General features: G+C 42.8%; 1 protein-coding gene across 4 annotated transcripts in view; it reads right to left on the reverse strand.

The window, feature by feature from the left end:
• The window catches only part of LOC121535040 (CMP-N-acetylneuraminate-beta-1,4-galactoside alpha-2,3-sialyltransferase-like), a 69,916-nt gene that overhangs the window by 36,482 nt on the left and 7,934 nt on the right, over positions 1-25,500 (reverse strand). For 2 of the 4 annotated variants that reach the window (XM_041841722.2, XM_045206236.1), the window contains exons 2-5: positions 19,543-19,683; positions 8,001-8,048; positions 5,991-6,033; positions 4,712-4,804 (exon numbers count right to left, since the gene is read on the reverse strand). In XM_041841722.2, coding sequence (XP_041697656.2) covers positions 4,712-4,804; positions 5,991-6,033; positions 8,001-8,048; positions 19,543-19,651 — 293 coding nt within the window. In that variant the 5' untranslated portion in view covers positions 19,652-19,683. The remainder of the gene's footprint in view (positions 1-4,711; positions 4,805-5,990; positions 6,034-8,000; positions 8,049-19,542; positions 19,684-25,500) is intronic. The other 2 variants (XM_045206238.1, XM_045206237.1) reach the window with 1 other exon arrangement.

The following is a 25,500-nucleotide window of genomic DNA, read 5'->3' on the forward strand; positions in this document are numbered from 1 at the left end:
AGAAATTCTTTGTATGATTAGTAGCTCTTTTGAAAAATGTGGTTGTGGTAGAAAGTCATCTGAGATTACATTTAGGTGATTCTAGTCAGAAAAATGAGTATGGATAAACATGACATGCTATATTAATGATATTGTAAGCCCATTTTAAGGACTTATAAGGACAAATCATTTTGCATCCTATGAAAACCTACACAGCATAGAAGACCAATGTGAGAGCAAGCGTTCGTGTGAGACTAGTTCGCTGTGATTACACAGTGAGGCCCCCGTGGTGTTTACACTGACAGCAACAAGACATTCTCTACAACTCACACAGGCCCGGGATGCAAACCACAACAACATCTGGAGCAGGAACTCAGGCTGGCTTCACTAGGCTAACCCCCAGGTGGGGGATGTGTCTACATCCACGGGTTGTCTTAACCAACCACTAGTTATGGCTGCCCACAGTGCGCCCAGTCAAGATGGCTACTAACACCAAAGGAATCCGAGTTCGATATCAGGTCACCAGACTTCACATCCTGCTAATCGTGTCTGAACTCAATGACCAAACATGGTTTACAAGAGGAGTCGCTTGTCAACTTCTCAATACATTGTGCGTCCTTCAAACTCCTTAATTGCACTTGATGCACAAGTTGCACCAAGAAAGAAAGAATAGTAACAGTCATGACTGGCTCCCTCTCCTCACATCACCTGACAGAGACAGACATGCAAAGACCCTTGCCAAAACAAACCGTGATTCATTAACGTGTGGCATTCAGGGGCCGAGCCGGGCTTTAAATAACTGGGACTGTCAAGAGTCTCCTAGCCAATGGATGGACAGGCAAGGGTCTGGTCTGCTTGTCGTAAAGAGAGTGTGCTCCCAAAACAGGAGGCCCAGGCACATTGTGCTCATTTCCTCTCACTGGGGGCCATATTTTCATAACCGCGCCGCCCAAGTTCACCGGCAACACTTGATTTAGGGCTCCAATACAAACAGTTTGGCGTGAGGGGAGGGGAGGTGTTGAAAATAAATTGGATTCCACTGGGCAGGGCCTTTTGGAAGAGGACAAACATGGAGGATGGAGATGATTAGGGAGGGACCTCATTTCAAGAGGTTAAGGGAGAGGGGATTTCTCTGGCCAAGTAAATAACTCTCAGTTGTTTCTACTGCAGACTCAATTCATTTATGCCAAAATTAAATTAGCCAAAAAGAAAATGTAGGCTACATCTTTACATTCATTATTAACTAATTTGGCTGTGAGAGACCAAAGACGGGATTCAGATCTGTCATACAGAGCTGGGGTTGCCACTCCTCTATGCGAGTGGGCTGACATGGAAAAGCGGCCAAAAAGAGGTAGCCCTTTGCAGACATACAGTGCCTTTAGAAAGTATTCACACCCCTTGACTTTTTCCACATTTTGTTGTGTTACAGCCTGAATTTGAAATGGATTAAATTGAGATTGTGTGTCACTGGCCTACACACAATACCCCATAATGTCAAAGTAGAATTATGTTTTTAGACATTTTTACAAATTAATAAAAAATGAAAAGCTGAAATGTCTTGAGTCAATAAGTATTCAACCATTTGGTATGGCAAGCCTAAATAAGTTCAGGAGTAATAATGTGTTTAACAAGTCACAAAAGCTGCATGGACTCTGTGTGCAATAATAGTGTTTAACATTATTTTTGAATGACTACCTCATCTCTGTACTCCACACATACAGATAATTGTAAGGTCCCTCAGTCAAGCAGTGAATTTCAAACACAGATTCAACCACAAAGACCAAGGCGGTTTTCCAATGCCTCGCAAAGGGCACCTACTGTTAGATGGGTAAAAAAATATTTAAAAAAAGACATTGACCTTTGAGCATGGTGCAGTTATTAAATACACTTTGGAAGGTGTAGCAATCCACCCAGTTACTACAAACATACAGGCACCCTTCCTAACTCAGTTGCCGGAGAGGAAGGAAACAGCTCAGAGATTTCACCATGAGGCCAATGGTGACTTTAAAACAGTTGCAGAGTTTAATGGCTATGATAAGAGAAAACTGGGGATGGATCAAAAACATTGTAGTTACTACACAATACTAACCTAATTGACAGAGTGAAAAGGAAGCCTGTACAGAATACAAATATTCAAAAAGATGCATCCTGTTTGCAACAAGTGTAATACTGCAAAGCAATTAACTTTTTGTCCTGAATACAAAGTGTTGTTTGGGGCAAATCCAATACAACACATTACTGAGTACCACACTCCATATTTTCAAGGATAGTGGTGGCTGCATCATCAAATCAAATGTTTATTTGTCATATGCGCCGAATACAACAGGCGTAGACCTTACCGTGAAATTCTTACTTACAAGCCCTTAACCAACAATGCAGTTCAAGAAATAGAGTTAAGAAAATATTTACTAAATAAACAAAAGTAAAAAGTCAAACGCAAAATAACGACGCTATATACAGGGGGTGCCAGTACCGAGTCAATGTGCGGGGGGTACAGGTTAGTCGAGTTAATTTGTACATGTAGGTAGGGGTAAAGTGACTATGCATAGATAATAAACAGCGGGTCACAGCAGTGTAAAAACAAAGGGGGGGTCAATGTAAATAGTCCAGGTGGCCATTTGAATAATTGTTCTGCAGTGTTATGGCTTGGCGGTAGAAGCTGTTAAGGAGCCTTTTGGACCTAGACTTGGCGCTCCGGTCCCGCTTGCAGTGCGGTAGCAGAGAGAACAGTCTATGACTTGGGTGACTGGAGTCTGCCAATTAATGGGTATGCTTGTAATTGTTAAGGACTAGGGAGTTTTTCAGGATAAAAAACAAACGGAATGGAGCTAAGCACTGGCAAAATCCTAGGAGGAAAACCTGGTTCAGTCTGCTTTCCATTGGACGATGAATTCGCCTTTCAGCAGGACAATAACTTAAAACAGAAGGCCAAATATACACTGGAGTTGCTCATCAAGACCACAGTGAATGTTCCTGAGTGGCCTAGTTAAAGTTGACTTAAAATCGGTTTGAAATTCTATGGCAAGACTTGAAAATAGTTGTCTAGCAATGATCAATAACCAACTTGACAGAGGAAGAATTTTCAGAAGAATATTGTGCAAATATTAAACAATCCAGGTGTGCAAAGCTCTTCGAGACATACCCAGAAAGACTCACAGATGTTATCACTGCCAAAGGTGATTCTAACAAGTATTGACTCAGGGGTGTGAATGTTCAAAAATTTCTAAAAACATGTTTTCACTTTGTCATTACGAGGTATTGTGTGTAGATGGGTGAGATTAAAAAAAATATTTAATCAATTTTGAACTCAGGCTGTAACATAATTTTGGGGGGAATAAGTCAAGAGGTTTGGCATCTGTGGTTGTACGTCATGTACGACCACTGACATTTTGCTTTCCCCATCACACATGACAAACCTCAAACTCAAGGACATCTAACAGACACACACAACTTTGTCACTATTAGCCATTAATAGTGCTAATTGAACTGTGTGTGACTGAAGAGAACGTGGTAGTAGTCAATGCGGTCCCAGCGGGTGCTCTGTGTTGTAGGGAACTTTGATCTGAAACGTGTGGCTGATTAGAGGAAGTCGTTGGGAGACATCATTAACACATACCCTCTTCATTGTGATGGCAGTGCCCTGGAAACCAGCCGGCTTCTTTAACGACTGCTCTAATTTAGCAGTGCCCCAACGCAGCTCTTCCAAGTAAGGCCTTTTCTCTCGAGTCATAATAATCATAAGCCTATTTGTGTAACACGCCTTGACTGCCCCTTTTGGTTTCCGTATGAAAGTCAATTATCTATACAAAAATGTCAGAGTCTTTTCTGTTCAGAAAGTATAACAAAACACAGAATACAAGAAATATCGGGACATCTTTAATAAAGCTGTCAGTCATTGCTGGTCTTGTTTGTCACTCAAAACTGTAAGCGAATTTGAGCATTATGAGACACTATTAGCCATATTTTTGCAGACTATGCATCAACACTGTTAAGATGGAGTCACCATCTTCCACATTTAGGGGCAGCTGAGTAAAATGCCTTGGGAAAATGTTCTGCTATGTGGAAAATGCCCCTCTATTGGCCATAGCTGATGAGCACTCATGGGATAATGACCTATGGCTGGAGAGAAGGGTGGAGGGAGGGCATCAAAGGCCCAGTGACATCACCAAGGGCCGTCAAGTGTTCCGTGGATTGTGTTAGAAGGAGGAAGTGATGAGTCATGCCCTGCTGGACAGGAAGTCGGTGCCCCTCCGACAATAAGCCTGAGGCACCGCTGGCAACCATTTCAAATGGGGTAGGATGGGGGGCTACGCTCTCCAAACAGAGATGCTTTTGTGTTCGGAGGGCTGACGAGGACATGGTATAATGTTTGTGGTGAGGATATGAATAAATGAAACATGACTGAAACCTAAAAGATTGTGTGGGAATGTGGGGCTTTTATGTCACAAGTCATTCCCCGTAGGCCATGCTGGCTGGAGTAATGACATAACGTCTCCAGGGGTGCGTCTCAATAGTCTAGAGTGGCTGACTTTCCTCATCTCCTCTCCATCTGCACTGAACTGAAATATGGCACATGCTTACTGTGAATTTGCCTCCATCTTACAAGTTTTTTCACATCAGCGCAAAGTACAAAAGGGGTGGAGACAAGGAGAGGAAGCCTCTTAAGACTCTTGAGATGCACCCAAGGACCTTAATCAAACCCTGAAGAGAGAACAGAAGGAGTTTTGCTCACTTTGGATAGATGGTGGTCATCTTGGCAGCTGCGTAGCCCGGCTTGCAAACTCCTTCGCTGAGGTTGCTATACTTGTACGCCAACTCCGCTGGCCTGCAAATGGTGCCAAGAGGGGAGGATAAAGGGGATTAGATGAGACTGAGAACAACGTGACCAAATAACAAGCACTGTTTAGACAAAGATCTCCCTGGAAGATAGAACTAAAAACGGTTTGAGATGTCCCTTTTAACCCAGCCTATGCTGGTGCTGTCCGATTTAAAGGTAAAGTAGGGACTAAGGAGTTCAAGTTCAAACCAACCCCTTGTATCTCCTCCTCACTGCGATCATACTCATTAATTACCTGCTATATGGCATGAGAGACTAGTTCAAATAAACAGAGGGAGAGGAGAGAGGCCTCCCATAGTGCTGGGACCTATCTGTCACACACCGAGTCAGTGTTGATAAGATGGGGGGGATGTCAGGGTAAAGGAGGGGCGTGGATGGACAGGCTGTAGCTGGAGCGGACTGGGGTCTCTTGCTGACGTGCTATCTTTGCTAGGTCAGAGGGAGTGATCAGAGTTGGTGACCACTGCTGTAGGCATATGTATTAGCAGCCCCAGATAAGAACCAGCATAACCCCTCTCATGAAGTTATGCTTATAGTGTGAGTGTATGGTGAGGACAGATATGTCCCCAGAGGCCGGAGTGGTGATGAGAATATGGCCTGTGAGCTAGGGGACGAGGGACTGAGGCCTCCTATCAACGTTTACAGTGGGAGTGCAACACACACGCACATAGCTGAGCTCTCACGCCGACAAAATACAATTACTCAAGTTTGCATCTAAGCCAGAACCAACACCTCAATTTATCTAAAAACACACAAACACACCTTGACATTCATACAGAGATTCATGTGGCCATTACAATTCGACCAAGCACACTTGCTTGGTGTCAAATTGGCTAAAATAATCCCAATGAATGATGGCATGTTAATTTGAATGGACTTGTGACAGATGTGAGATTAATAGGTCACAAGTGGCCTACGGGTAATCTAAGAATCTGAGTCACAATCTAAAAATACAACTAATATTCAGGACACCATCTCCAGTTCAGTTTCTGATTTGTTCAAACTGAATATAGCCCATTCTTACGATGGGAGACGTCTTGGTCATAGCAAAGCCCATTCCTAAAAAAACTAGCCTCAGACAACTAGCTACAACAATCAATTGGAGATGAGTAACCAATGACCCTATTGGTTTAAAATGATAAAATGGTACTTTACAAAAAGTAGTTTTACTTACAATTGTCCATCCAGCTTCAGCAGAAAGCCCTCCTTATCATACACTAGAAAGAAGAAAACTGAAATTAACAAACAGGATTCAAAATGGCTCATGAACTAGGACTCGTCCCATACACGGGAGACAGAGTGATCATCCATCCTCATGTTGAACGTAGTTGTACATCTCTCGCCAAGTAAACAGCCAGTGAATTTTCATAAAGAAAATAAACAAAAGCAAAACACTTGGTTGAAAGCATTAGGACTAGAGAGCTTTTATATTTTATTATTTTTTAAATAATTTTTCTTTCTTTTTTAATCTTTTTTATTTTTTTTATACAGCCGGTCAAACAAGCAGGGGGTTAGGGAAAGCCAGCCAAAAACATTCTGCCGAGGTTCAAGTCCAAATGATAAGTTAAAAACAGCGGTTGTGGTTCACCTATGGAGGAGGACCGCGTGGGGTCGGTCCATAGGTGCCGTTTCAAGCGTTGTCGGCGTTTAGGCTTTTTTAGTAGAGAGGGGGAAAGAAGCACAAGCCAGATTTGTCTTTAAAGACCTACCTGCTCTTTTCCCCTCAGACAAGATAAAACTGTTAACAGCTTAGTATAAGTGTGTCCTTCAACATTGAAATAAATTCTGCAAGACAGTTATTTGAATTCCACTTCAGTCCGTTTGTGTACACATGTATCTATCATTGTGACCTGGACGTGACTCGGCATGACAGCAATATACTACGAGGCATGCTGACTTAGTTCATATGTCATTCTGTCAAACCGTTAGGTCTACAGATTGCCCCAGGTCTCTGGAACCAACTGTTACTGAAGTATTTACATTTCGCCATGTCTCTGTGAAATACAGCAAAGACTTACAGTATGTTACTCGTGAATCTCTAAAAGCTACTACAGTTCCTCAATTATCCATATCTTAACCATTACTCACAACTGAACAGCATCTTCGGATTAAGCCAGTAAACACTGTAGGCTATATCTGTGATTGTATAAACATGAAAAGGACAGCAATTTAAAAACGTGCCTGTTACATAAATTACGCCTCATCAAAATAATACAATTAGCAATTGGGGAGAAAAAGGTGAAAGGGAAGCAGTTCTCACCACTCCAGTGGTTGTGCTACGACTTCAGAGGGATGCTAGAGGAGAGAAAGAGAGAGAGAGAGAGAGAGAGAGAGAGAGGAGGAACGGGTGGTTGGGGGCATGGGTTTTAATGCAGCAGCTATGAGTGTGTGTGTCTCGGTGGAAGGAAGCGTGTCGTAGCTGAGCAGAGAAAGCAGCAGGACCCTGCCTGTACAGCACAAACCTTGGCCACTGAAACCACCTAGCACCAGATGCATTCAGACTCTGTGTTGCTGCCTAACCTTTACTTTATGCCCCTTTTACATGGCTGATCCAGAGGTGTTCTTCTGGTTCTCAACAACAGAGGGCGCTGTTGAATCACATTCAATAGAGCGACGAATGATTGAGCTGTGCTTTATTTGCTCCATCCACAATGGGTTTGGGGATATGTGGTCAAAGACGATAAGAGTCTACGTGCAGCTCACAGTTGTGCTCTTTTCAGATCAGGCTGGCTGAAACTCATCCACGGACACCAGTGTCTGGGGTCCATCCAATGTCTAGGGTATGCATGGTTGTTGACTGGGTTCAAAAGGTTGGAGAGAGATGGTGCCACATTTGTAAAACTAATTTCTCGCTTGCCATCCCATCCCAATAGAACGCCTTTCAAAAAACTGTTTGGGAGCATGTCCAGTAGTCCTTTCCAGGGAAAGGGAGCCAAGCGTGGGACCTTTGTAAAAACAATGGGCAGCGACACAGAGCCCTGCAGGGAGTCTGGCCAGGCACGATGTTGGGAGAAGCTCTATTGGCACAAAACAAAATGGCGTACGATTATCTTTGTGAGAAGCGTGAACTTCTTGGAGATGAGGAACCCCCCAAACATGGCTGCTGAGGTATAATATGTGTTTCAGGAGGCACTTGGAAGTGTATTGTTGAAGAGGGGAGAGAGGGAGGGGGAAAGGTTTGTACCTGAGCCTACTATTCCTCCCATGGTGAGAGCAATGTCCGCTTCCAACTCTGAAAAAAAAAGAGGGTCAGTTAGACCCAGTCGGTGGGGGTTACCACGGCAAACAGTGTCCACAGCCAAGGCGGAAGGAGGAGGAGAGGTTAGTGGCATTAGTACCCAAAGTTTCATTTTTTTTAAAACATAGATGCCTACCCATTGTGCTGGTAATCATCTACGAAATGCACCTTCCCGATTATTTTAGTGTGTTATTGTGGTTTCTGAACGGTACAAGCAAAGACCACAGTAAAGAGTGAATGAGTACCTTCTCTTCAGAAAGACAAAAGGAGAGGATAAAATGCAAGGCTTTTGTTGTAGTGTTAGCAGAGAATTGTTTATGTTCCAATGTGATCCCCTAAGCATCCCGGCTGCACCACTTCCCCACTGTCCCCCCACGTAAGAGTGCTAGCGCCTCTGCCTGTGGTGCTTTGACCTTTAGTCTGGAATTTGATAGTGGGCTCCGAATCAATCTCTGCAAACAAAATGGGTTAGAGGACATCAGAGGAGCTAGAATGGCAGCTCACTCGTGCCATCGCCGGTGAGCTGTTGGAGCAACTGAGACCGAGAGGGCTCGACAGGAGAAGGAAGAGTAGGCCTGGGAGTCAGGTAGAACAGACACGGATAAACAAGCACAGACAGACAGACGGATAGAAAATGAATGAACAGAGACACAGCCACACACAGCTTGGGCTCAAGGTGACCATATTGTTTTTTTGCCCTACAAAATCTTCTCAAGACAGAAGAGACTACTCCTACACTTTCAGGCAGGTTGGACTGGCCCATTATGGAGGGCTTATAAATGTAACCGTTGCCCATCAGGCCGTGTAAAAAATGTAATTCACTGCAGACCCACCCTGACCTTTGAATCCCCCTGCCCGGTTTACGAGGGTTTGTTTTCTTTAGCAGTTGGCAACAGGTCCACATTTCCTTTCCACTTCCCCTTACAGATTTGTCGTTTTAATTTGTATTTCAAAGAGATAAATATGGCGAACTCTTGCATAACGAGGCTCAGGTTCAAACAAAACCATCCCATGTCTTCACAAGCAACAAAATATTCCTCTACCAAAATAAGCAGAGGACAGCTGTTGTGTTCTTTTATCCAACAGCTGATGATTAAGCACAACCAATAGACCTCTGCTGAACAATGGGATGGGAGTCACAAATTGTATTCTGTTTGATCATTAAAGCAAAGCAGGAGGCATGGTTATTCTAGGCAGGCAAACCCTGGGTTTTGTTTGGTACTAGCCTAGTAATTCAGTGGAGACTGCACCGAAACAGCCATACTAGGGATATAACGATTCACCGGTACGCATCGGTCCCCGATTCAAATGTTTAAGATACAACTGCATCGGACCGCGGACCACAAACCGATCCAAATTAAGCATGCATCGGTCAAAAAAATATATTCAAACGTTACGAATCCACAATTCACTTTATTTTGTTGCTCATATTACTTTTTCTCCCTTACGAAAATACCTCATCTTTTGTGACAACTGCTGTGTCCTCTCCTTCAGAACTAAGAATGTACAGCGCCTTCAGAAAGTATTCACACCGCTTGACTTTTTCTACATTTTGTTGTGTTACAGCCTGAATTTAAAATTGATTGTATTTACAAAACAGGCATCCTGTGTGCAACAAAGCACTAAAGTAATACTGCAAACAATTTGGCAAAGCAATTCACTTTTTGTTCTGAATAAGCACAGGCAAATCCTAGAGGAAAACCTGGTTCAGTCTGCTTTCCACCAGACACTGGGAGATGAATTTCAGCAGGACAATAACCTAAAAGACAAGGCCAAACCTACACTGAAGTTGCTTACTGTTGTTACGTCCCACAGCAAGAAACCAAAAATTGTCATTCAAACAGAAAGGAAACTAACAGTCAGTAACAACCAAAACGAAAGAGGTGGGGTTCTAGGATGGGTTCTGAAAGACACTCATGGGAGCGCCCTCTGAAAGTTGACAACAACTGGGACCTAAAAGGCATCCACCATGAGCACCTACTAAATCTGCCCAAGAAGAGGCAAACAAAATTAAAACCCACACCAAGATTAAACACAGGAAGCAAACCACAAGGTGGAGCAAAATGAAAACAGGGAAGATCAGATAAAGGATAGTTTTTTTAGAAATCAAATAGGGAGAGACAATTAAAGGTGTTAACCCTCCACATCTCGCAAGACCACTGGAGCACTGGGCATGCCGCTCTTAAATATCACTTGTGAAAGACCTTCTGACTAAATGAGATGACAAGCCAGCACAGGCGCAATACATACTGACTAACGATGTGACACCAATCAGTGCGCCCAATGTGCTAATGTCCAACCTCAAAATATAAAAACCAAGGCCTGTAACACTTACCAAAAAAATACAGTGAATGTTCCTGAGTGGCATAGTTACAGTTTTGACTTAAATCTGCTTGAAAATCTATGGCAAGACCTGAAAATGGTTGTCTAGCAATGATCAACAACCAATTTGACAGAGCTTGAAGAATTTTGAAAATAATAACGGGCAAATGTTGCGCAATCCAGGTGTGGAAAGCTCTTAGAGATTTACCCAGAAACACTCAAAGCTGTAATCGCTGCCAAAGGTAATTCTAACCATGTATTGACTCAAGGGGTTGAATACTTATCTAATCAAGATGTATGTTTTATTTTTCCTGAATTGTTTTACAAAATCAATATATATTTTTTCTTTAAATGATAACATATAGGAACTCAAGTCCTTTTGTTCACCCGACCTAGAATACCTCAATCAAATGCCGACCGTATTACCTCCCAAGAGAATTCTCTTCGGTTATAGTCACAGCCGTGTATATTCCCCCTCAAGCCGATACCACGACGGCCCTCAAGGAACTACATTGGACATCATGCAAACTGGAAACCACATATCCTGAGGCCGCATTTATTGTAGATGGGGATTTTAAAGCAAATTTGAGGAAAACGCTACTTAAGTTCTGTCAACACATTGTCTGTAGTACTCACGCTTCAAAAACTCTACCATTGTTACTTTCCCTTCCGGGGTGGCTACAAGGCCCTCCCTCGCACTCCCTTCGGCAAATCAGATCACGACTCCATTCTGCTCCTCCCTTCCTACAGGCAGAAACTCAAAACAGGAAGTACCTGTGCTAAGGTCTATTCAATGCTGGTCTGACCAATCGGAATCCATGCTTCGAGAACGTTTTGATCAAGCGGACTGGGATATGTTCCGGGATGCCTCTGATAATAATATTGATGTATACATGGACACGGTGACTGAGTTCATCAGGAAAGATGTCAAGGAAGGATATAGAGGATGTAAACTCAGCAGAAAAAGAAACGTCCCTTTTTCAGGACCCGGTCTTTCAAAGAGCATTCGTAAAAATCCAAATAACTTCACAGATCTTCATTGTAAAGGGTTTAAACACTGTTTCCCATGCTTGTTCAATTAACCATAAACAATTAATGAACATGCACCTGTGGAACGGTCGTTAAGACACTAACAGCTTACAGACGGTAGGCAATTAAGGTCGCAGTTATGAAAAATCTGGACATTAAAAGAGGCTTTTCTACTGACTCTGAAAAACAACAAAAGAAAGATGCCCAGGGTCCCTGCTCATCTGTGTGAACGTGCCTTAGGCATGCTGCAAGGAGGCATGAGGACTGCAGATGTGGCCAGGGCAATAAATTGCAATGTCTGTACTGTGAGACGCCTAAGACTGCACTACAGGGAGACAGGACGGACAGCTGATCGTCCTCGCAGTGGCAGACCATGTGTAACACCTGCACAGGATCGGTACATCCGAACATCACACCTGCGGGACAGGTACAGGATGGCAACAACAACTGCCAGAGTTACACCAGGAACACACAATCCCTCCATTAGTGCTCAGACTGTCCGCAATAGGCTGAGAGAGGCTGGACTGAGGGCTTGTAGGCCTGTTGTAAGGCAGGCCCTCACCAGACATCACCGGCAACAACGTCGCCTATGGGCACAAACCCACCGTCGCTGGACCAGACAGGACTGGCAAAAAGTGCTCTTCACTGACAAGTCACGTTTTGTCTCACCAGGGGTGGTGGTTGGATTCGCGTTTATCGTCAAAGGAATGAGCATTACACCGAGGCCTGTACTCTGGAGCGGGATCGATTTGGAGGTGGAGGGTCCGTCATGGTCTGGGGCGGTGTGTCACAGCATCATCAGACTGAGCTTGTTGTCATTGCAGGCAATCTCAACGATGTGCATTACAGGGAAGACATCCTCCTCCCTCATGTGGTACCCTTCCTGCAGGCTCAACCTGACATGACCCTCCAGCATAATAATGCCACCAGCAATACTGCTCGTTCTGTGCGTGATTTCCTGCAAGACAGGAATGTCAGTGTTCTGCCATGGCCAGCGAAGTGCCCAGATCTCAATCCCATTGAGCACGTCTGGTACCTGTTGGATCGGAGGGTGAGGGCTAGGGCCATTCCCCCCAGAAATGTCTGGGAACTTGCAGGTGCCTTGGTGGAAGAGTGGAGTAACATCTCACAGCAAGAACTGGCAAATCTGGTGCAGTCCATGAGGAGGAGATGCACTGTAGTACTTAATGCAGCTGGTGGCCACACCAGATACTGACTGTTACATTTGATTTTTACCCCCCACCCTCCCACCTTTGTTCAGGGACACATTATTCAAATTCCGATAGTCACATGTCTGTGGAACTTGTTCAGTTTATGTCTCAGTTGTTGAATCTTGTATGTTCATACAAATATTTAAACGTTAAGTTTGCTGAAAATAAACGCAGTTGACAGTGAGAACACGTTTCTTTTTTTGCTTAGTTTAGATCAATAACTGTCGACACGGTTACAGTGCCTTAAAGTATTCACACCCCTTGACTTTTTCCACATTTTGTTAGAAAATGGGATCAAAATTGATTTCATGATTTTTTTGTCAACGATCTACACAAAATACTCTGTGGAAGAAATTCTAACATATCACATTTTATTGGTCACACACACATATTTAGCATATGTTATTGCGGGTGTAGCGAAATGCTTGTGTTCCTAGCTCCAACAGTGCAGTAGTATCTAACAATGTACTACTCCCTTCACAGAGCAGCGCAAACTGGCTCTAACCAGATGAGGCCCCGGTGCACAACTGAGCAAGAGGACAAATACATTAGTGTGTCTAGTTTGAGAAACAAACGCCTTACAGGTCCTCAACTGGCAGCTCATTAAATAGTACCCGCAAAACACCAGTCTCAACGTCAACAGTGAAGAGGCGACTCCGGGATGCTGACCTTCTAGTTAGAGTTACAAAGAAAAAGCCATATCTCAGACTGGCCAATAAAAATAAAAGATTAAGTTGGAAAGTCTGAGACATGGCTTTTTCTTTGCAACTTCGCCCGTTTGCGCTGCTCTGTGAAGGGAGTAGTACACAGCGGTGTACGAGATCTTCAGTTTCTCGGCAATTCTCGCATGGAATAGCCTTCATTTCTCAGAACAAGAACAGACTGACGAGTTTCAGAAGAAAGTGATTTGTTTATGGCCATTTTGAGCCTGTAATCGAACCCACAATTGCTGATGCTCCAGAGATTCAACTTGTCTCAAGAAGGCCAGTTTTATTGCTTCTTTAAAACAGTTTTCAGCTGTGCTAACATAATTGCAAAAGGGTTTTCTAATGATCAATTTGCCTTTTAAAATGATAAACTTGGATTAGCAAACAACGTTTGGAACACAGGACTGATGGTTGCTGATAAATGGGCCTCTGTACGCCTATATAAATATTCCATTAAAAATCAGCCATTTCCAGCTACATTAGCCATTTACAACATAAAAAATGTCTACACTGTATTCCTGATCAATTTGATGTTATTTTAATGGAATTATTTAAACTTTTCATTTCGAAAACAAGGACATTTCTATGTGTCCCCAAACTTTTGAACGCTAGTATATATATATTAGTACCAGTCAAAAGTTTGGACCCACCTACTCATTCAAGGGTTTTTCTTTATTTTTACATTCTAGAATAACAGTGAAGACAACAAAACTATGAAATAACACATATGGAATCATGTAGTAACCAAAAAAGTGTTAAAAGAAATCAAAATATATTTGAGATTTTTCAAAGTAGCCACCCTTTGCCTTGACAGCTTTGCACACTCTTGGCATTCTCTCAACCAGCTTAATGAGGAATGCTTTTCCAACAGTCTTGAAGGAGTTCCCACATACGATGAGCACTTTTTGGCTGCTTATCCTTCACTCTGTGGTCTAACACATCCCAAACCATCTCAATTGGCTGATGCAGCACTCCATCACTCTCCTTCTTGGTAAAATAGCCCTTACACATCCTGGAGGTGTGTTGGGTCATTGTCCTGTCGAAAAACAAATGATAGTCCCACTAATCCCAAACCAGATAGGATGGCGTATTGCTGCAGAATGCTGTGGTAGCCATGCTGGTTAAGTATGCCTTGAATTATAAATAAAATCAGACAGTGTCACCAGCATAGCACTCCCACACCATCACACCTCCTCCATGCTTCATGGCGGGAACCACATTTTTTGTAGCATTTCCAAAATATTGATGCATTACAGTAATAAGCAGATTTCAGAGATGAGAATGCATGTTTCGGTAATGAGTGTTACATAGTTTGCCATTGAAAAATGACTACTCCTCTAGATGATGCATCAGGACTACAACTTTATTTTTTAAATGATGAGTTTTTCCAGCAACTCAAAAAAGTGTTACGGTAATGAGAAACATGTCCACACAGTTTTTAATGTAATAGTCCCGTGTAGCTCAGTTGGTAGAGCATGGCGTTTGCAATGCCAGGGTTGTGGGTTCGTTTCCCACGGGGGGCCAGTATGAAAGAAAAATTAAATGACTCAAATGTAAAATGTAATAAATATTATAGTTTCATGTAAACTTCAAGTAGTATAACAATATGATTTATGGATAAACTACAGCAACAGTGTTTTATTCAAATAAATACAAGTAAAATAGTATAAAATTACCTGAGAATTTAATCAGGACACATTTCTGTAATAAGAATCTGGGGTGAAAATGTACACAATTCAGGAAAAATTTAAAACTTATTTAAAATAAGACAGTGCCATAATCTAGGCATCTTAGTCCTCAGAATGATAGTTGATTGTTGCAGATGCATCATGGTTTCCAAACTCAATTTGTTACTGCCATGATTAAAACTGGTTTCATGAGAATCACCCTCAAACACTTAATCTGCAAAAATGACAAATTAATTAGTGGGTGATGGAAGGGTGGGTGGGGGGGAACAGACTGCGCCCCCTAATCTGATGGTGGTAGTGGGGTGGTAGATGCCTAGTCTCCCTTATGGCTCAAATCAGGTGTCTACATAGTACATACACCATAGACAAACATAATTCTCTCACACAGACAGAGAAGTCAACTCAGACAGATCCAGCTCAGAGAGCCCCAGCTCATGAGCTCCATCTGCAGCAGATTTTAATTTAGAATGGGAAATGAATGGGTTTATGCAACAAATCCTCAATGTATCGATTTGTTTCAAACTAAAACGTATCGTTCCTGTATCGTATCGGAGACCAAGTATCTAGAAGAGAAAGATGCACATACACTGGCATTTTAACCAAACTCTCTCTCAATGGTGCAACAAGTCTGTGTTAACAAATACAATTCCCAATTAGGAACTTAACTACTCTCCATGCATTTGATCTAACTGTAACCATATAGCCTAGCGTGCTTGCTGCCTTGCCCGGATAAAAACCTAGCCGTGTAGAAAGAACAAAAGAGAGAAAGCCGTGTATGAAGCCACAGGTGGCTAATGAGCTGCATAGATTGTCGCCAATGCAAACCACTAATTGGTTATACGTCAAACACAGGTGTGGTCTTTCATAGTGGACACCCTCAGGTGAGTGTCCACTTTCAGTCACACCTGTGTGACAGTGCAGAGGGTGGCTCTGATGTTAAACAGATACATACGGACTGTCGAACTGAAGCACTCACTCAAATCCATCCAAGACATCTTTATGAGAGATTAATAAAGACCCCTTAGTCAGTGATGTGCATTTAGATTTGGGAGAGGGGGCTCAGTCTCTTGACACTATAACCAAGTGTAGTATGTGGGCATCATTGCTCTAGTCGTTGAGAGTAATGAAATCAGAGGGGGAAACCAGGGACCCTAAATATTGACTTGTTAGGCGATGCACACAGGGGTCTCGTCACGGCAACTTCAGAAGTGTCAAACATCCTCTCGAGTTGCCGCAGTCAGAATGAAAACATCCATATGAACTTGTTTGAAGTTCAAGGTGTCAGGTAGGTCATGTTCAAAGGCAAAATAGCCTTCAAATCGGGGTTCAAAATGATGACTCAGCCCTATAGCCTACCTGCTCTGTTGGCCATGTCAGGGTTTGTGACACACCAGTTTAGTGTTAGGACTACATTGTAAAACATGAAGTAAATTTAGCCTATTCACTGTAAGGATACATATTTACATAACAGTAGTTAAAAGGGTATGCTTGGCTTATCTTTTCACCATAACTCATACACAACACCCTGAACAGTGATTCAAAGACTCCCAGAGTAGAATACCACAAAAGTGTAGAACAGGGATTATCCGGTTTGATTCTCTCTGGTGAAATAACAGATTAAAGGTCAGAGTTCGGGAGCGCACACAAAAGGGATTTGTCAACATGCTCTCTGTCCTCTTCGACATCGGGACCTCAACATCTGGTGGCAGTGTGCAAAAAGCCCCAAATCCCAAATAGTGTTTTTCTGTAATAAATGTTTGCCGTCTTGGTGTTGTGAGAAATATAACTGGAAACAGTGACTTCGGAACCTTCATAATAACTATAAATATATTTCAAAGAACTCAATCATTTTGGAATAACTCGAATGACAAAAATACAACTTCAGAGGAGTGAAATGAAAGACTCAAATAAGTATCTTTGAAGCGGCACACGTATCTAAAATTACAATGTTTATTACAAATTTAAATGGGAGGAGTGTACAAAGAGTAACAGCCAGTTATTGGAGCCACCGTGATAACTTGAGGAAGTGCGATACTTAGGACGGCAGCTAAAAGCAAGGCGTCCCCTTTCGGATGCCTGTCTCACTGTGGTGTTACTGTACCCTCCGGTGGACAAGACCCCAAAACTTGAAGTGTCAAACTGATATTCTTCCAAAATGTCCCTTGTAGCTCCTCAAGCTTCCTTCAATACAATGTCTCTGGCTACATGTTACTCAGAGGCAACCACAGCCTAAAGCACAAAATATTCAAGTTACATCAAACCTTTCCACTGAAAAGCACAAATACAGTGTTTCCTGCTGATATGAAACACACCTTTGCCTGCCAGTTCAAATATTTCCAGGGTATGTTTATTGGAAATCTTTTAGCGCCCTCTACTGGTTACAAATAACAGTTTCAGGGACCACCAGAAGTGAAACATCACCTCACCATCCACGCCCTGTCAGGTTTCAGATTTTCCACCGTTACTTAGCCCTCTCCATCACCCTTATTCATAACCAACCAATATCCAAAAATGCCAGGTGGGTTCGGAGCTGACCACAGCAGATAGTCGGGGGGACAGAACATAATTACAAATAATTTGTCAATGGCAAATTGACCGCAAGAAGCTCAAACAGATATAATATTTGCATAAAACAATCATATCAAACCATTCTTACATTTGTATACGATTACGTGTCTCTATTATGCGTGGGAATACTTGGGAACAGATCAACACCATTAAAATCACTTGAAGCTGATTTCCTGGTGTTTTTACAGTCTTATGTCCAACAATGAAATTCTAAAAAAACTCAGGGTTCCAAATAAAAACCACCCGTGGGACGCCAGTTAGGGAACCCTGCTGTAGAAGTACCATCCAGCAGGAAATCTAGTCCTCGTCAACTACAGGAAATGTATGAGAGAAATGGGCTACCTAGGGAATAGTAATGCGAAAGTATTCACCCCCCTTGGCATTTTTCCGATTTTGTTGCATTACAACCTGGAATTAAAATTGATTTTTTGAGGGTTTGTATCATTTGATTTACACAACATGCAAAATATATTTCATTGTGAAACAAACAAGAAATAAGACAAAAAAACTGAAAACTTGAGCGTGCATAACTAGTCCCTGCCGATGAAAAACATCCCCACAGCATGATGCTGCCACCACTTTGCTTCACTGAGGGGACGGTGTTCTCGGGGTGATGAGAGGTGTTGGTTTTGCGCCAGACATAGCGTTTTCCTTGATGGCCAAAAAGCTCAATTTTAGTCTCTTCTTCCATATGTTTGGGGAGTCTCCCACATGCCTTTTGGCGAACACCAAACGTGTTTGCTTATTCTTTTCTTTAAGCAATGGCTTTTTTCTGGCCACTCTTCCCGTAAAGCCCAGCTCTGTGGAGTGTACGGCTTAAAGTGGTCCTATGGACAGATACGCCAATCTCCGCTGTGGAGCTTTGCAGCTCCTTCAGGGTTATCTTTGGTCTCTTTGTTGCCTCTCTGATTAATGCCCTCCTTGCCTGGTCCGTGAGTTTTGGTGGGCGGCCCTCTCTTGGGAGATTTGTTGTGGTGCCATATTCCTTCCATTTTTTAATAATGGATTTAATGGTGCTCCGTGGGATGTTCAAAGTTTCGGATATAACCCAACCCTGATCTGTACTTCTCCACAACTTTGTCCCTGACCTGTTTGGAGAGCTCCTTGGTCTTCATGGTGCCGCTTGCTTGGTGGTGCCCCTTGCTTAGTGGTGTTGCAGACTCTGGGGCCTTTCAGAACAGGTGTATATATACTGAGATCATGTGACAGATCATGTGACACTTAAATAAAGTCCACCTGTGTGCAATCTTACAAATTATGTGACTTCTGAAGGTAATTGGTTGCACCAGATCTTATTTACGGGCTTCATAGCAAAGGGGGTGAATAAATATGCACGCACCACTTTTCCGTTATTTATTTTTTAGAATTTTTTAAAACAAGTTATTTTTTTCATTTCACTTCACCAATTTGGACTATTTTGTGTATGTCCATTACATGAAATCCAAATAAAAATCCATTTAAATTACAGAATGTAATGCAACAACATAGGAAAAATGCCAAGGGGGATGAATACTTTTGCAAGGCACTGTATATAGCAAACAGCTAGACCTGTCCTGTATGGGCTGTTGCAATCCTCTCTAGTAGCAGTGAGTCTGAGCGGCTGTACATCAACTCTAATTACGCTCTCCCAACGGGCCCGGGGAAGGTATTAACTGATGGACTAGTGGGCAAATCGAGATATATGCTTGTGGTGCAAAACGGCAACAAGAAGTGAGGAAGACTTGACACACAAAAAGACAGACCGGTCTGACGATACCATCCGTGAACAATAGACTGACAAGCACACAGGTTGACAGACAGAGAGACGGTAGCTTGACTGACAAGGAGACAGACACAAAGACAGGTGTAATCAACAGACTGAAAAGCAAGTCAATTGAAAAAGAGACAGACCAGCAGTCTAACAAATAGAGAGACGAATGGATGGATGATTGGAGAGAGGCGTAGGCTGTCTAATGTAACTCACGTGGCTTCTGACCCCATACGTGCAGGTGTAGCTTCCCAGAGGAGTAGTAGATGAAGCCCAGGACCATCATGGGGCACAGGACGAACAGCAGCTTGTGTGAGGGCTTCATAGTGGTTCTCAGTCATTCACATGGCATATCACCTACAGATACAGGACAGATGCAGAGGAGAGGAGGAAAAGGCAGTTGAGGATATAGGAGTCAGTGTTATGTGCAAATAGGCTGTCTGGCTGTGTGAAATGGCTTAGGCCAGGGTTACCCAACTAGCGTGTTTTATTGGTCACCACCCCCAAGTTCTGAGCACAAAAAAAATTGTGGGGGTGCATTTTCATTGTTGAACATAAAGACTAAAAGCACCAGGATATCAGCTCCAATTGATTTTACATTTTGGAAATCTGTTAATGTATTCCCACGCATAATAGAGAGACATGTGATCGTATACAAAAGGTAAGCAAGGTTTGAAATGATTATGTTTTAGTCAAATATTAATCTCTGTCCGGGCTTCTTGCAGTCAATTTGCAGTCTACAAATTGTTCCGGCCCCCCACCATCCACTCAATAAAATAAAACCATGATCCCTGGATTAGGCTGTCCAACCTTCCCCAATCTCCTCTTGGGCTCTCCCCAAAGAATGGAAGACAGGCGTTGCAATCTAGAGCAACGCTTTTTAAAAACTTTATTTGTTTTCATAAGGCAATTTTTTGGCAGTTACAGGTGTTCAAAAACGCAAAAAATCTCTGCCCCCCTCCAGGCCTCCCCTCGGCCGTACTCAGCAGCATCACCACCTTGTTTAAAAATCCTGGGGAGAACCCTTTATGCTCTTTAGAGACAACAGATCTAAGACTACCCAATGAGGTGATTCTGCAATGAGGTGGATCACCAATAAGTGTTATTAGTTTCACCTTTCCATTATGCTAAGATCAGTACTCATGAGGGGAGGGGGAAGATAAAGAGAAGCCAGTGTGTTGCAACAGGTGGAGCACATCCTGCTTGTCAGCTACTTATGAAACTGCAATGGTTAAAATTGGTCAACACTGTAGTAAAAGGAAGATCTCTTGCTGAGCCAACACCCAAACTAGGCTAATCATACAGTATTGTCTTTTGTGAGACAGACGTTTTTAATTTCCCAAAACATTTAAATGTCTCATTCTCTCCATAACTGAGGTAATATGATCCAACTGGTGTTCTCTACCATTGGTTCCCTTGTTTCCACTGCGACAAAGGAAAAGCCACTATGCCCATGCAGTCATGCCCTGAGATCTGAGTGGAGCACCGAAGAACAGATAGTGGCTGGATCTGGATTATGAACCCATTCCCTTAATCTCTTCTACAATATACTGTGCCATTTCCAAATCACCCCGGCCACTACTGTTAAAAATATATAATCCAACACAAATGCAATTTGGTATTACCTGCAAATTCCAAGAACCTTCGTTGACTTTTATTATGCACATAACCAGTCGAGGCACATTTCGCCTTGGATTTATGGGCGTGATATATAAAACTGAGCCACAATTCAAATTCCATGTCACTTTCTCTCGCTGAACAGCTGGAGGCTTGTGCTGAGCTGAATTAGTGTTGAAATATGATTACATTACTTCTCTTTACAGCGACCACTATTAAAAGAGATGGAGCAGCTTAAAAATCAACAGATGTTCTCCAGGGGTTAAAAGCAAAGGCATACTATAGGACTTTAAGATTCTAGGCCTATATGACAGGACTATTCAGAGCAGGATTACGTTCAATAAACGGTGTAACGTGACTCAGACACGCACGCTTTGGGTTGTTTCTCACAGATAAACAGTCAAGTCAAAGCAGAACATTGCCCTCGGGCATTCCAGCCTGTGTGCACACCAGCGTTCTCAACACGATCACTCTCTCTCCTGAAAACAGATAACCCACCAGATATGAATAGCCCCCCCCCCCAACTGATAGACAATGATGAATGGGCATAGTGCTGCTTTGTCACAGTGTAAACAAGGGAACCGATGGTAGGGGGAAGCCAGTTGGATCAGGTGGAGCGCTAGTTAGCATTGGCTCGCGAAACTACCTCTAACTTCCTGCATACAGGACGCAGAGACATAAAAATAGTACCCACGAGTTCATCTGACTCTGGGGCAGTAAATAACGGGCTAATTACCAAAATCCCTAACTATCAAGATCAGAATGACAAGTTACAACATATTTGTAGCAAACAAAGTGAGCAGTAGTGGTAATGACATAGGTGCACAGCCACGACTTTCTCCTCATCTCCCTACAGTGCAGTGGCACGCATCAGTTATATTTCAGATGGTGTCAACATCGTTTAATTTTCATGCACTTCTGAATAGAATGTCGATTTAAAACGGCTCCAGAAGTGACCTCGCAGTCGTTCTACATAAAAATCTTGACAACATCCTAGGGCAGCCAACCCCAATAAGCGGCCCGCAGGCCAGATCCGGCCCGCAAGAGCCAAATGTCTGGCCCACACTGACAGCATTGGCATTCACTTGTTATAATAAACATGAATTTAATATCCGCGGCTCTGCTTTTAAAAAAAATTATCCCACACCTTGACCTGTGGCATTTACCGCGTGCATACATACGTAAGACGTGCTTTGCGCGCTTTGCATACTCGTCTCCACTCGACTAGCTACCTAGTGTAGTGTCACACACACACAGCAGCAGCAGCCACTCGCCAGTTAACCCTCTTTCATCAAAAGGACTGACCACTTCCTCACAAAAAATTATTAAATCCAGTCAAACAAACATAGCATTTGCCAAGATACGCAAGGTAGACCAGGAGAACCGTCAGTTCAAAACTGACTGGACTGAGAGGTATTGCTTTTTTTTTACCGGACCACAACAGTGCTAAGCCCACATGCTTAATATGCATGCAGACTGTGTAAAACATCATCGGCACAAGAGAGCGCAACAGCTGCCTCATTACATGTTTCTTGGAAGCTTGCCAAGAGCTAAGAAGCCATTCGCCGATGCAGAGTTAATTAAACAATGTGCAATCGACATGGCTGCCGAAGTTTTAAACCAAGAGGAACCAATAAAAAATACGTTGTTGAGCTGTTGAAGCAAGTGCCGCTGTCGGCTAACACGGCAACCAGAAGAGTCAAAGTTTTAGCGGAGGATTGTTTTTCCAGTCTACTCACAGATTTGAGGAAAACCGAAGCATTCTCACTGGCAATAGACTCGTCTTGTGACCGAACCGACATGGAACAGCTGTCTGTGTTCGCAAGATTTTTTGATGGGAAGACATTCCGGGAGGAGCTGCTGTGTTTGATTTCTCTACCCGGGCATACAACCGGGGAAATAATATTCAACGAGCTGACACAGTTCTTCGAAAGGAATGGCTTAGATGTGAGTAAAATTGTCTCTGTTGTTACCGACGGGGCTCCGTCATTGGTGGGACACCGCCAGTGCTTGGTAAGCAGGCTTTCTGCTGTTAACCCAGCACTCCTGGCATTTCACTGCATTATTCACAAGTCAGTTTTGTGCGCAAAACTGTGTGGAAAAATGAAAGAGACCATGGATACTGTGACTCGACTAGTTAACTTTGTCCGTGAGAGCTCTAGTCTGCAGCATCGCCTTTTTAGAGCATTACTTGAGGAAATGTCAGCTGAACACAATAATCTTTCGCTCCACAATGACGTTCGCTGGCTGAGCAAAGGCCGTGTGTTGGAGAGGGTGTGTGACCTGCGTGATTAACTTGTCATTTTCATCCAGCCTGCAGAGCCAAAAAGCCAGCGACTTTTTGAGCTTTTTAACTGACAACAAGGTGATATCAGATGTTACTTTTTTGTGTGACATCATGTCTCATCTAAATCACCTTAACCTGCGACTACAAGGCAAGAACCACACTGTTGCTGACATGTATGAGGCGATTGAAGCTTTCCGGTCAAAGCTGCACCTCCTGGAGAGAGACATTCATGGGAGAAAGTTGCACTTTCCACGTCTGCGTGAGCATTGTGAGAATAATCAAATGCAGGAAGATCCAGCAATGAAGGATTTTGTGTCCAGGCTGGCAGAAAACTTCAAAGAAAGATTTGAAAGCTCCCCTAAACTCTCAGCTGACATCCTTCTCTTCGTAAGACAGCCGTTTTCTGTGTCAGCTGACGGCCAGTGGACAAAAAGCTGGTGCCTTCCATAGATGAGGCTGCTCTTCAGATGGAAATCTTGGAGATGGGAACATCTGATTTGCTCAAAGCTCAACACAAGGATGCACTGGTGAGTGACTTTTGGATCAACGTGGTTCCCCAAGCTCGTTTTAAAAACACCAGAGATATTGCAATGCTCCTACTCACGATGTTCCCCTCAACATACATCTGTGAATCAGCATTTTCTTCAATGAATGCTATCAAGAGCCAGGACAGAAACAGACTCTCAGATTCACATCTTGGACAGTGCCTCAGGACTGCCACAACAGAATACAAGCCTGACATCAGAAAGGTTGCCTCATCCCGTCCCTCTCACTTCTCTCACTGATTGGTGAGTGAACCAGATCCAATTATTTTTTTTCTATTTTTCAATCTTCTTGTGGTATAATAATTATTACAATGAAATAACCATTTCATATTTAATAGCATGTTTCCTACTAAATATGCTACACAGCTTAAATAAAAGTAAATGGCATCCAACTAGTTAGTAAAATGTAAAACTTAATACACAGCAATAAAAAAATTATACACAAATAAAAGCTAATTAATTATATTGTCACATTAATATCAAACACTTATGGTTGTTAACAGCTTGATATTATTTGGTTCACATATTTTAAAAGTTTAAAAACGAATGTGGCATATTCTGATAACACATTTGAAAAGTACCTAACTAAAAATCTCTGTCTGTCTGTGTTTGTCCTTCCGTCTCTTCTCTTAGAAAGACCGCCTGAACGCAGATGTCCAAAGCATGGGTGTTCCAGACAGAAGTGGGCGCTGTGTGTGTGTGTGTGTGTGTGTGTGAATGTGTTTGCTGGACTTTTTGTTTGCTGACTGTTTGCACAGAATATGCTCCAGGGGCATTTCATAATTAAATAGTTGGTTTTGGACTAATTTAGTATTTTTCATTTTTCTCTTATGTGACTCCTAACACCACTACTAATAATTATAAAATCACTATAGAAGTGAAAACTGATAATACATAAAACTGTCGCCAAAAAAACAAACATGTTGGCCCTCGGCTTGGCATGCCTGACCAAATTTGGCCCTTTTGGAAATCTAATTGGGGAACCCTGTCCTAGGGGAAACACTGATGTGCTGCTCTTACAGAGGGGATGGCTGACAACATCACAAAAATGATGCGCGCAATGGGGCCGGAAGCCGTGCTTTGTTATGATACTGAACGGTCAGATAGCAACAATGACAATAATCTGCCATGAGGGGAATCGTAGGTGAATCGTAGGTTTCAATTAGTTTTATCTTGATACCATGTCTTGCTTTGAGGTGTTTTGACTGATTTCATGTCAAATCAAAGTTTATTGGTCGAGCGCAGACATCTGCAGATGTTATCGCAGGTGCAGCGACATGTTTGCATTTCTAGCTCCAACAGTGCAGTAATAGATCCAAGATGGCGTAGCAGTGCGGTTGTGTTCTTTGTTGCGTGTCCGTGTAAATAGCCAGTTTTTTGTATTTTTTTGTATTTTTCGTACTTATTTCCCAATCACACTTTTCATCCTTCTACAAAATATACTTTCCTGCAACCCGCCTCACTCAATGTGGAACGGATTCTATTATTGACTTACCTTTTATCTAGAATCTCCAGTTGAAACTAGCTGGCCAGCTAACTAGCTACTTGCTATTATCCACCGTTAGCGGTTTTCACCCAGAACATCGGATTGTCTGCCGGAATAACTGGACATTAACACCGGATCGCAACAAGCTAGCCGCAACCGAATGGATGTTGCTGTTGGCTAATCACAGCTGCCCCCGAAGTTAGCACAAGTTAGCCTTGAGCTAGCCTCGAGCCAGGCCC

This window comes from Coregonus clupeaformis, chromosome 21 (assembly GCF_020615455.1).
Source record: "Coregonus clupeaformis isolate EN_2021a chromosome 21, ASM2061545v1, whole genome shotgun sequence".
Lineage (NCBI taxonomy): Eukaryota > Metazoa > Chordata > Actinopteri > Salmoniformes > Salmonidae > Coregonus > Coregonus clupeaformis.